General features: G+C 42.7%; 1 protein-coding gene across 7 annotated transcripts in view; it reads left to right on the top strand.

Annotated features, from left to right (window-relative positions):
* Positions 1–13,770, top strand: part of BCAS3 (BCAS3 microtubule associated cell migration factor) — a 37,342-nt gene extending 23,572 nt beyond the window's left edge. For 6 of the 7 annotated variants that reach the window (XM_078603854.1, XM_078603853.1, XM_078603851.1 and 3 more), the window contains exons 19-24: positions 3,908–4,005; positions 4,885–4,970; positions 6,650–6,858; positions 7,371–7,444; positions 7,618–7,761; positions 11,041–13,770. In XM_078603854.1, coding sequence (XP_078459980.1) covers positions 3,908–4,005; positions 4,885–4,970; positions 6,650–6,858; positions 7,371–7,444; positions 7,618–7,761; positions 11,041–11,141 — 712 coding nt within the window. In that variant the 3' untranslated portion in view covers positions 11,142–13,770. Of the gene's footprint in view, positions 1–3,907; positions 4,006–4,884; positions 4,971–6,649; positions 6,859–7,370; positions 7,445–7,617; positions 7,762–10,266; positions 10,460–11,040 lie in introns of all 7 variants that reach the window. The other variant, XR_013586536.1, reaches the window with a different exon arrangement.

The following is a 13,770-nucleotide window of genomic DNA, read 5'->3' as shown; positions in this document are numbered from 1 at the left end:
CCTCACCATTCACCCTCACCACTCTCCCTCACCACTCTCCCTCACCACTCACCAGTCATGCTCACCACTCACCATCACTACTCACCACTCACCCTTAACACTCACCCTCACCGCTCACCACTCACCCTCACCACTCATCCTCACCAATCACACCCTCACCAATCACCACTCACCCTCACTGCTCACCCTCACCACTCACCCTCATCACTCACGCTCACCCTCACCACTCACCCCTCACTAATCACCACTCACAACCGCCACTCACCCTCACCACTCACTCTTACCACTCACCCTCACCACTCACCCTCACAACAACCACTCACCCTCACTACTCACCCTCACCACTTATCCTCACCAATCACCACTCACCCTCACCACTCACCCTCACCAATCACCACTCACCCTCACTACTCACCCTCACCACTCACTACTCACCCTCACCACTCACCCTCACCATTCACCCTCACCACTCACCCTCACCATTCACCCTCACCACTCTCCCTCACCACTCTCCCTCACCACTCTCCCTCACCACTCACCCTCACCACTAACCAGTCACGCTCACCACTCACCCTCACTACTCACCACTCACCCTCAACACTCACCCTCACCGCTCACCCCTCACCACTCACCCTGACCACTCACCACTCATCCTCACCAATCACACCCTCACCAATCACCAATCACCACTCACCCTCACTGCTCACCCTCACTGCTCACCCTCACCACTCACGCTCACCCTCACCACTCACCCCTCACTAATAACCACTCACAACCGCCATTCACCCTCACCACTCACCCTCACCACTCACCACTCATTCTCACCAATCACACCCTCAACAATCACCACTCACCCTCACCACTCACTAATCACCTCACAATCGTCACTCACCCTCACCACTCACTCTTACCACTCACCCTCACCACTCACCCTCACAACAACCACTCACCCTCACAACAACCACTCACCCTCACTACTCACCCTCACCACTCATCCTCACCAATCACACCCTCACCACTCTCCCTCACCACTCTCCCTCACCACTCTCCCTCACCACTCTCCCTCACCACTCTCCCTCACCACTCTTCCTCACCACTCACCCTCACCAGTCACGCTCACCACTCACGCTCACCACTCATCCTCACTACTCACCCTAACCACTCACCCTCAACACTCACCCTCACCACCACCACTCACCCTATTCCCGTTTTAAAAACTTACTTATGTGTCGCCAAGTATGCTTGAGGGTGATTGATGATTGGTGAGGGAGAGTGGTGAGGGTAAGTAGTGAGGAATAGTGGTGAGGGTGAGTTGTGAGGGTAAGTGGTGAGGGTGAGTGTGAGTGGTGAGTGGTCAGTGATAGTGAGTGGTGAGTGATAGTGAGTGATAGTGAGTGTTGAGGGTGAGTGGTGATGGTGAGTGAGGGAGAGTGGTGAGGGAGAGTGGTGAAGGTGTATATATTTTTACCTATGATGACAGCAGTACATGCTGACGTTTTGTATGTTAAATGTAAAAGCTAAATGTGTGAATGTGTGTGTGGGAAATGTTAAGCAACGTGGCAGGAATAGGGCGATTCTAAAGGAATCTACAACCTTTGACTATTCCTTTGCGCGATTCAAAGAATCGATTCCTGGCGCGTTGGAGGTTTCCATATTTAATTACAGAGTTTTATTTTCATTGGTATGTTATGTTTTAAAGTTTACAGGAGTTTTTAATTATATTTTTGCCCCGGTCAACGCCGGATATTTCCCATTCGTAGCAGTTTACATCGACTCTATAACAAACTTATATTAAACTGGAACAGGGCGATTCTAAATGAATCTACAACATTCGATTCCTTTTCGCGATTCAGAGAATCGATTCTTGGCGCGGTCGGGTTTAGAATTTTAATTACACAGTTGTATTTTCATTGGTATGTTATGTTTTAAAGTTTTCAGAAGATTTTAAATGTATTTTTCCCCCGGGCAACGCTGGGTATATCGAGTTTATACCACAAAGTCGTCGCCTGACAGAGTTGCGTGTCGAGGCCTAGTACCGTGCAGAGCCTCTGGCCTCGCCTAGATTGCCCACCCGGCTGAGGCTGGGTACTGGGGCCGTTACCCCCCCCCCCCCCGCGCTACAATAATACTGTCTAATCGCTATAATTTTATTATCTACCGACCCTATAATAGTAATTGCACACATTGGGTGGGGGGGGAGTGAAGAGGACGTGAAACTTTGATGAATTTACCTCAGAGTCGCGTGTTAATGCGTGCGCATATTTTTAACCGGAATTAAAAATGGCGTCCACCCCGCAGCGAAGGCGTTGCTACCCGTTGCCAGGGGCAACCGCCGTGGTCCGCGCCGGTCGGCAATATTAAATAAATAAATAATGTACTAAATAAATAACGCGAAATCGCACTAAATCGATAATCGGTCCGATTTAAAGTTTAGAGACGAAAAATCGGAAATGCCTAAGTTTACCGCAGGGCCGGGGGCGTGCCCACCTGCAAAATTTAATCTCGGCGAACCCCACGGTCCGAGAGCTACATCCCCCGGTAAGGAGCGTACGCAGACGGACGGACAGACAGACAGACAGACAAAAAATGAATTATATAGGTTAGATTATGAATCCACTACTGGATGAACACCTTCACATGATGTGTCAGTTTGGGAGTTGGATAATACTTGACCGCTGTGGTCAGTGTCAGTTGGTGAAGGGGATGGGTGCCTCGGACCAGTTCTGATGTTGCTTTCCACTGATGTGAGCTGCGGTCAGGAATCAAACTTTGTTTGCTCGGTTCATGGTTCAGTGTGCGTGTCTCATCTCTTTGCGCCGTGTCATGTTTGTTAACATACAATTAGTACATCACAATAACATTTAATTTATATATTAAAAAATAATGGATTTTTGGGAAAGTGATTTAATCCCTGTATCATTTGGTCCAGAATTGAGTTTCACTGATGCACCATTTGAGACCTTGTCTAATTCTAGATTTGAAGCTTTCGTGACTGCATGGATTCATATTCTTAGGTTTTTTCGGTAAAGTCACGTAGGTAAAACATCAAAATTAATAAAAATAAAATTAATGTATCAAAAGAACAGGAGAATATAAAACAGATGAGGAGTTATAAAATGAGATATGCTCTCACCAACACTTCATAGCATATATTCTCAAAATTGGATTGGCAAAATAAAGGCATAAACCTGCCATATTAGCCAATGACAGTCGATGTATAACAAAAATACCTAGATGTAGGAATCGTTTCCTATCGCTAATTTTTCAAAATAATGCAGCATTTGTCGATATGAACAGAAGTCATATACAACAAGTTTACTAAACAAAGTAATTTGCTGAGGGACGCAATTATTTTAAACACAGTAGAGTATGTATTCCTAGGACAGATATTGGAGGCAGATAAGGATCTGAATTATTAAATAAAGAGTCGGCAAGAGCAGGTTGGAACACTTTTGGAAAGCTGGCCTAGATAATGAAAATCAGCATGCAAAAGTGCCTGAAGAAAGTGTTTAATTCGTGCATAATGTCAGCTATGGCATAGACCAGAAACATGGCATATGGCACAGTTTTACATTGATGGGAGTTCTTCCAATAGCAGATAGTTATCATCCGATGATACAAAAATTCATAATCGGTTTCCAATTATGAATAATATCGGTTGTGAAAGCCTACATATAAAATTGATATTAATATCGCTGCAGTCTCCTTTATCCTTTTTACTTCATGATTTGTTTCATGGCATCTTAGTTTATAGAAACCACCTTTTTAAAGTAGTATGAAGTGGTGTAAAATGTATTTTGAAAGAGTAAGTGTATTTTTGTTTACGATGCAGGCAAAGCACGAATTCTGGTAAGACAAGCCCTTTAGGCGTATGTGCATGCTGTTTGTGTGTTGGTGTGTTTTTCAGGAGTACCCATTGGGCCGAGCTGCGACCCCCATTCCACACAACTCACCCCTTAATGCTGGCGGCCGATGCAGTACAGGACGCACTTACACTCCCTTCAGGTCAGCACTGAACACCCATGTATTTTTTTAAGCTGTTCCCCGCAATCTTTTTTTCTGATTGTGCCTTTAGCATTATGTCATGAAAGGAAGACGCCATTCAGATTTCACACAGTGTAATGCAACCCTTTTTCCGAGAAAATACATACAGTAGCGGATGTCACAGAGCTACCTTTGAGATCAGTTCAAGTGATATCTTTTCCACACAGTGAGGGGCAGCACTTTCCCAGCTTCTCGAAGCTGGAATTTAGCCCAATTAAGTGTAGAAACACATTTTATATGATTATATTTTGTACAGTAGTTGGTGACCAGGCTGAGACCATTAGCTCACCACTACATTTGGGAACCCATATTAATCACAGGCGGCTGCCTGGATGTGAACCCAGTATCTCAGCGGTGCCATCTCGGTGCTCTTGACTTCCTGACCTCTGAGCTACTTGGCCCCCAGTGCACTGACCTGTTTTGTAATGTGTGTACATGTACACTGACAAAAGCATTGCATTATGAACATTTCTTAAATGGTGTATAACAACTAAATTACGGGCAGTCTCGTGTATGTTTAATTAGGGAATATACTGCTCAGCATATTTTGCATTTTTCTCAGAAAGTTAACTTTTATCAGCAATCATGGATATGCTGGAAATGAAGTAATGACAACAAAAAGGCCTGTATTACAAATGTTATCACTTGAGCTGCTATGATAGTGACAATGAGAGAGATGTAACAAACTAACTGCCCATCCATCATGGCAGTGCTTTCGTGTAATTGATGTAAACAAAGAGTGTTTACTACACACTGGATGGATATTTAAATGTTTGGAGTTTGATCATCGTTTGGCGATGGCTTTGGATATGCTTAGGATGTGAGCTGTGTCTGTTGCAGGAGTGTGTGCACGTGCAGGCAGGGGATCCAGTGAGAGCCTAACATCGGAGCCTGATGATGAAGAAGATGATGAGTGGCTCTCTCAGGTTCCCCAATATCACCACAACCAGAACCACCCCAACCAGTACCACTGCTTAAAACACCAGCAGCACCACCATCAAAATTACCAGCACCACTGCTATCCGCATCAGCCCCACCCGCCATCACTATGTCATGTCATGTCATCATAATTATCACCTCTCAGCAGTTATTAACTTTCACATATCCTGCCTACTATTGGCAAAAGGGCCTTCTACATTGATTGTGATTTTTGTACACAAGAGCTTTTTGTGATATTTTACCATCTGTTGATCATGTGCTAAATTATCTATGTTATTTGAAACATTTTGAACTTCTATTATATTAATAATGATAATATATATCCCTTTGTCAGGACACTTCACCACACTGCTTCGTGCATATTGGTAGAGGGGAATGGGGAGGACCCATGACTGGTTCCGACACTGGTCCAGTAATATCGGATTCTCAGACACTGGTCAGTGTCTGAGAATCAAATTCAAACTTGATTTTAAGCTTTCGTGACTGCAGTAATTACTCTTTGGTTCTTTTGGTAAAGTCACGTAGAAAGAAAATAAATTAAATAATAGAATACGACGTTTCGATTGCAACACAATCAACCGTCATCAGGTAGAACTAAATTTGAGAGAGAGACAAAACACAGACACGGAGACACACAGACAGACACAAGCAGAGAGAGACAACACAGAGACACACAGAGAGAGACACACAACACAGACACACAGAGACCCAATGCCTGTGTCGAGGCGTTAAATAGAGAGAGGGGGGGCAGAGTTTTCTCAAACGGCCTATTTCTCTCTATAAAATTTACCAGGCTCTCATTGGTCCATCTGCTCATTTTCTCTCTCGGCCGCTTCGGGGTGGATTTCAACATATCTCTCTGTGTGTCTCTGTCAAGTTTCACACTTAACTTTTAATTTTAGCAATCATTGGAGATCGCAATCAACCAGGCTATGTGTTAACTGTGTGTTAGCCGACTCTGTGTTGCATTGCATAATATTTCCCAAAAAATAGCAAAATTTTGTTTTCTCAAACTGCCTATTTCTCTCTATAAAATTTACCAGGCTCTCATAGGTCTATTCGCTCTTTCTCTCCCTCGGTCACTTCAGGGAGGATTCCATACAACTCTCTCTAAAATGTACCAGTCTTGTTTGGTCTTTCATTGACATGCTAATTTCTCTGCCCCCCCCCCTCTTTCTATTTAAGGCCTCAACACAGAGGCATTGGGTCTCTGTGTGTCTATGTTGTGTGTTTCTCTCTGTGTGTCGCTGTGTTGTCTCTCCCTTTCCTTGTGTGTCTGTCTGTGTGTCTCCTTGTCTGTGTTTTGTCTCTCTCAAGTGTAGTTCTACCTGATGACGGTTGCTTGTGCTGCAATCGAAACGTCGTATTCTATTATTTTATTTATTTTATTTCTACGTGACTTTACCAAAAGAACCAAAGAGTAATGAAATGAAAGTCTCTCAAGTTTGTAGTGCTGTGCGTTAACCACAAAAGTAATTGTGATGAATTTTTTTTTTAACAACGCATCAACATCACTGCTTTTGGCAAATGTCAGTATTCTGAACGATGGTTTTTTCTCCATTCTAACATTTGACCTGGTGATGTGTCGTGGTGTATGGTGAACGTGATGTTATGTTAATACGGGGCCGTGCGGGGTTTGTAAACGCTCGTGTCTGTGCCGCAACAGGTGGAGATCGTGACCCACTCGGGCCCCCACAGGCGGCTGTGGATGGGTCCCCAGTTCACTTTTAAGACCCTGCAACTCCCCCCGGGGCAGACCATGCTGGTGTCCTCTAACTCCTCTGCACTGTTGTCGCACACCGCGCCCGAGAGCGCGCACGCTACTCATGCCGCGCACGCTCCCCACTCGGACACGCTGGATGTGTGCAGCCTCAGGTAAGTGCCGCTGAGCACACAGCTCCTCCACAAAACTCGCATAGATCTTGGGTACTTAAAAAGATCACTGCCTCAACGGCCCTTCATAACTTCTTGCCCATAGTTGGTTATCGTCGCCAAGCAAATAATTATCTTTTGACGCAATGGCAATGATCACAAACACCAATCTTGCCATTAACCTCTATTGCATGCGTATTGATCGTTTACCAAACACTGCAAAGATGGGGCATTTTGAAAGATGTCTTGCTGTTATATTTATGCTTCCTCATGCTTTTTCTAACTTATTCAATACTACTTGCGGTATTTTATAATCCTCTAACTTGTTGAAAAAAAGTGGCTAATTTACCAGATATCCCTGTGACAAAATTATAGCTGCAATATAATCAATTCAGTCCACTGAGAAAACAGCTTCTAATCTTCGTCATTAGCTTATTATCTGTGCAGCTGTCACAGCTTTGTTTAAATTCTGTTGTTTGCCTGTGACATGATGTGGTGCATGTGATGTGCTGCAGACTACAGCCCGTGCGGTCTGATCCAGTGTGCATGCCAGCACGGGCCTCCACTTTGGAAATCGAGGCTGGATCAGGTACGCTGTCGTGTGTTTCCACTCATGTGCACCTGTCGGACTGCACATGGATTTTTACTGATTCACGCTAACAAAATTAAGTGAGTGATTTAACCAAGGCACCAAGTGGCATGCACGAATTAGTGTGTATTGACTGGCACTGCATTTGCTATACGTTTGGGTGTGATGAGCAGGCATGTTTGAGCTGGAGGTGTGCGGCAGCTGGCCAGATGCACAGCACCGTGCATGGGTGTGCGACCCCGGGGATGAGGCATTGAGGGAGAGGATCGCCGATGCGATGATGGAGTCACCGGGGGGAAACATGCACACCACACGTGGTAGGTACACATAGTCCACTACCACTTCTCACCCTGCCTCCTGATCACTGTAAAACAAACTAAAACTGCCTAAAACTGAAATGGAGACTAAATATATTCTAGAGAGGCTCCCCCAATGCTGGCTCTAGTGGAGGCCCTTCTGCAAGCAGTAGAATGAGCTCGCTATTGCAGGGCTGCACCTTTATTTTTACCTTTCATAATTATAAGCAATATAAACATTTTATGATTTAATAGACATACATACCCACTTATATTAGCACTATATAGGTATTTTATGGACCCCTTTTATGTAGTTGTGGACATTCACTCTGCTTGTGATTTACTGAATCTTCACAATCCATATTCACGATGTGATCCAAATTTTTTTTTTTTTAGAATGGTTCTAGTTTCAGGAGGAGTCATGTGCAATACAGTAAACCCTTGTTAATTTGACACATGGGGCTCTGGCGTTGCCAAATTATCCAATATTCCGAATTATGTACAATGCTACTCCCCAGTCCCTCTTGTCCCAATAAAAAAAAAATCCAAATTGGTTTTCCAAACTCTTCACACACCATAATAGACTTTTTTCGGGTTAGATTGCGTAAATATAAATGTGTCGTTAAACCTGCCACCACCCGACACAGCCAATTAGTAAAGTTTGTCACGTAAACAGAAAATGCAAATTCGTTACTAGTACAGCAACACCGTGTGTTGTAGAGCAAATCCACAACATTTACAATACGAGTACGACGTTTTGCCAGTAATTACAACTCGCATCATTCGGTGACTGCCAGATTTGTGGAGACATCCTCCTGTTTCGTTCCTTAAATAGAGGGATAGATGTGATGACATCACTTTTGAGCCCTTCACTTGGACGTACAATGGATATCATTTTCTGGCCGGGTTATTCATATGGTAATTTACGTACATTATGCATGCACATTATGAATGCACAAGCTATCAACATAAGCTGTGTGCCAGTTAATTGCACTTGTGGCAAATGCTATTTTAGGCAGACAGGACAAATGATCAGCACGAGACTAAAATTACGCCAAAGTTGTTTTAAATACTCCCAATTACAACTGTCGACAGTGGCAGGATACGTGTGCCAACAAGGACACTCAATTGATTTTGATAATGTTGAAGTTCTGTGCAAAATTAGTTGCTACTGGCCAAGACTAATTTGAGAATATATCCAAATTGAGAGAAGTAAAAATAATTGTAACCGTTCGGATAGCTACAGGCTGAGTGCTGCTTGGAAGTGAATCATCGAATAATACATTAATACATTGTTTAAATGTATGCCTATACAGGTTACCATACGTCAATGGGGATTACCTGTACGCAGACCATAACAGGTCCTGCTATTTTATTGCACGCAAACGACAGGAGGTACATTGAATAGCATATAGCATATGAATAACCAAACCGGCAATGGATATCCATTGTAATTTAAATATGCATCCATTAAACCTCTCCCGTTCGCACGTGAAGGGCTCACAAATGACGTCATCACATCTATCCCTCTATTTAAGGAACAAAACAGGAGGATGTCTCTACAAATCTGGCTGTTGCCTGATGATCGTAGTTGTAATTACTGGTGAAACGTCGTAATCGTATTGTCAATGTTGTGGATTTGCTCTCCAACACACCGGTGTGCTATACTAGTAACGAATTGGCATGTTCTGTTCATGTGACAAACCTTACTAATTAGCTGTGTCGGGTGGTGGCGGGTTTAACAATGCTTATGTTTATGTGATTTAACCCAAAAAAAACCTATAATGGATGATATTGTTTGCGAAAGTCTACGTGTTAAACTCTTCGCACACCATACGTATTGACACACCTGCAGAAATTATATCCAAAACTTTGGATTTGTCTCACAAGCTGAGGGATTTATACTTTAGTCTCATTCTATTACGTCTTGATGTAGGTGTAAACGATATTTTTGAGATGATTGGCTTGCATAAACAAGGTAAAGTCCAAAGCAATAGGTCTGCACTAACGCTCACCGCATGCGCCGCCAATAGACCACGTCATTGTTTTGGTCGTGGTATGCGGCGGCGCTCCTCGTGTGTGCCGAAATTGGACCATTCTGTATGGGATTTCGGCTCATGGCGAATTACTAATACTGTATGTATGCCGAAGGCGCAGCCATGCCAAATTTGACCCAATTACGCATGATCAAATACCGAAAGAACGAGTTTTTCCTATATACGGTATACAAATTGAAAAATCATGTTATGACGCATATCACTTAAGCTTAAGGAATATACAGTATATATTTTTTAAATATTAATCGATACATCAGTACATTTAGACTTAAAACTTTCGTGACTGCAGGAATTCATATTCTTGGTTCTTTCGGTAAAGTCACGTAGATAGAAAAACAAACAAATCTAAATTGAAAGCAAAAAAACCCCACGACGTTTCGATGTCTTCTTCAGCAGTGTAGATGGGCGTAGTGAGGTTAAATATTTTCATTCCGTTCTTCTTTCTCCACCCCCCTCCCTTTCCACTCAGTCGGTGCATCACCATTCCTCCCCCCCATTGTCTGATGGGGAAACCCACGGTGCAATCCCTCCCTCCTCCCATCTCTACCCCTCTCTCCTCCCCCCCTATCTCTGCCCCACCCCCTCTCTCTTCCCCTGTCTCTTGTGCAGCCCTTTCCCCCGCCCACTCACTCTGGAGCCCGAATAAGCAGCTACATCTGGAGGTTTGCCCTCTTTTCTTTCCACCTGAAGAAGACCGCTTGTGTTGCGATCGAAACGTCGTGGGGTTTTTTGCTTTTAATTTAGATTTTTTTGCTTTTAATTTAGATTTTTTTTATACTCTTTGGTTCTTTTGCTAAAGTCAGCGGCCGTCCTTAGGCGGCCGCTTGTGTTGCGGCCGAAACGTCGTGATTTAATTATATTTTTTCTACCTACGTGACTTTACCGAAAGAACCAAAGAGTATAGATTCCTGCAGTCACGAAAGCTTCAAATCAAGTTTAATTTGTTTGTTTTTCTATCTACGTGACTTTACCGAAAGAACCAAGATTACATCAGTACATCATAGCATTACTTTTGACAGGCACCACAGAAAACCATACCCCAAGAGAACACGTTATTCTGCGCCTAAATATGCTTTAGATATATAAAACATGAATATCTAAAACAACAGTTTATATGGCACGGCTTCACACCCCAAACAAAGTATGTTGTGTGTAAGACAGAGCATGCTTTTACCATCGTATTTGCAAAAATACACGTGTTGTATGCGCAATTGTGTAATTTGCAATGTGATTATTATTGCAGAGCTGCAGAGAGAGGGCAGCATTGAGACACTCAGCAACAGCTCAGGCTCCACAAGTGGTAGTCTTCCCCGCCGATACGACTCGAGCCTGCCCACTCTCTAACCACCCAAGCACTAGCACTCTGCTTTATCAACGGGTATACCAGCAACGTTTTGAGTCCACAGTCCACGAGCTATTTACTGCTGCACTGCGATGACGGCCCACTTTGATGTCATCACATTTTATCTACTGACATGCATTGCCACACTTACACAAATCTGAAACCAAACCTGTCGATGCGTACACGCACACTCATATATAAGCAGTTGCACGTCAATGCACATTCACACGACATAATTTGATGGACGCACTTTTAAAAATCACAAAATGACTTGGCAACATATTGAAGTGAATGGGGAAAAAATGCTTCAGCAGGCTGGTAATAGGGTTGACTGTGACACAATCATGTATTCAGAAGTGCTCCTAAAGTGTAATGGAAAATCTGAAGGTAATGCTACTGCTATAGGAGCTCTGCTGAGCAACTATAAAGGGGCATTTAGGTGGTGCTTTGTTGTTTATTGGCACTTTAGACATTATGGGCCTTGTTACATATTGGGTGAAGTGTTGTTTGTACACTGGCCCTTCATATTAAAATGAAGGGAGTGTTTGTGGAACAAATTTCAGTTCAACTTATTATACAAAGCTCTCTCCACACCTGTAGTTTTCAAATCGGTGCATTGTCCTTTAAACGTTTTTATAGTTTACCCACATCACTGTTAGAAGGGGTAGCAGGGTTGGTTCAGAGGTACCGTACTTATCTCTTGAGTCCAAGGTTCGCCGGTTCGATACCCAGCCTGGACCCTTGTACAGCATCGTTGAGTGTGCCGTTCTGTGGGCCGATGCTAAAGTGGTTTGGTTCTGCACGCAAAAGGTTACCTTTTCACATGACTGCAGTTGTGTTGATGCAAATTGAGCCCTCTTAAATGTCTGTTTAAATTCCTTCGGTTCGTATTTCAAGCCAAATGTACTTTTTTGTTCAGTTAGTCAATTATACTCAGCAGTGCTTGTCAGATTAAGACAAATCAGGTTATATGCTTAATCACTTTTATGTTAATTAAGGAATATTCCATTATAATGCACGACTGGTCGTGACACTTCATACCATATATATAAGTTTTTGATGTAAAATGAAATCACAATCGACTCATTACTGAGAATTATTCTTTTGCTCAAGCCATGACAGTTGATATGCAGAAATTGTAGTATTTAAAATTATTTTAACATTACAGCATAGTCACTGCTAAAATTGAAATATAAAAAAGCTTGCACTTTTAAGTGTAAAAGAACGTGTTTTTATGTTTGTTGCATACATATATGCTATTGGCTAGTGATGTGACTTTCGACATCCAATTCAAGTCCTTATTACTATAAAATTATTATTTTCATGCTTGATTATATTGTGTGTTAAGCATTAGGCTACAGTATTAGTTAATGTACAAAGTTAATCTTTTTTGAAGTACATGCCCTCCTGTTAAATAGTAGGCATAACACTGGGTCTACAAATGTCTTCATTAGTTCTTTATTCGTGGTGATTTGGACAAAACTGCCATAGCTGGGAGAACTACATGCCTTGTAACAAGGTGATGTTGACTCATCATTAGGTATTGCCCTTTAAGAAGGGCAGCACTGCCCTTGGAACAATATCACCTCCCTTTCAGCCAAATATCTGTTCACCAATCCTGACAGTGCCACTAATGGATGATGCGGCCAAGTTATACATTACGCCCCTTTTGAAGCATTGAGATGGACGCTCTTGCCAAGTTATATATTTGCAGAAGAAATCTAAAATTGGCATCGGGTGACATTTGTTGCCTACCGTACATTTTTTCGAAGTGGCCGACCTGATAGGGTTGGGAGGAGTCGCTGTTATTGAGGATTGGCCCAACACATCTTTTATTTCCAAATGATAATTGTGGCTAATCCGGAGTCTTAAAAACACGTATCAACTAGAGACTAGAGACAGCAGGAGAGGAATAGTACAAATATTAAATAGTGAAGGGAATAATTGACTTTGGTTAAAATAGATAATTATTTAAGGAGTTAATTTAGTAATAAGTTATGTATATAGAACATGGTATTTCATGTAAACAGTAATATCTAAACTATTGAACGCATGCTTCAAGTAAATACATAATGGGAAGATTTGTAATATACTGTACTTTATATCCCAATTGCCTTGATTTTAAAAGACCACATGCCCTACCCTGGTGAGTGCACAAGCAGACATTTGCACACACAGTGCTGTGTAACAGTAACGTAGATGTTAATGATAACAGCACTGCAGATGACGATAGTCCCATGTAGGAACATGCTCAAATGTGCTGAGCACATATTAACGCTACTTTTGTGACTGCCGTGCTTAGTATAATTACGTGCATTTATGTATGTGAGCGATTGCTAGGCGAATGTGTGTGTGTGCGCGCGCGTTCGTAAGTGATTGGACCAATGTACTGTTTTGTCATTGAATAATTATCTGCTGTGTGGTTTATTGCATATGCGTAAGTGGGTGGTAGGTGTGTTGGATGTCCGCCTGACAGTGGTATCATGACTTTCATCCCGGGCATGCAGGAACGGTGATGTTCCTTTGTGCTGGAATGGCTTCAGTATGTTTACAGGTTCTCAGTGTATGGCTTAATGCAGCTGTGAGGAGCATTCAATGTCCTGTCAATAAATTCATGGGAAAACTTACAAA

This window comes from Lampetra planeri, chromosome 21 (genome assembly GCF_965212315.1).
Source record: "Lampetra planeri chromosome 21, kcLamPlan1.2.h2, whole genome shotgun sequence".
NCBI classification, from domain to species: Eukaryota; Metazoa; Chordata; class Hyperoartia; order Petromyzontiformes; family Petromyzontidae; genus Lampetra; species Lampetra planeri.
Note: the sequence above shows the minus strand (reverse complement) of the source record. Positions and strands in the feature narration are given on the sequence as shown.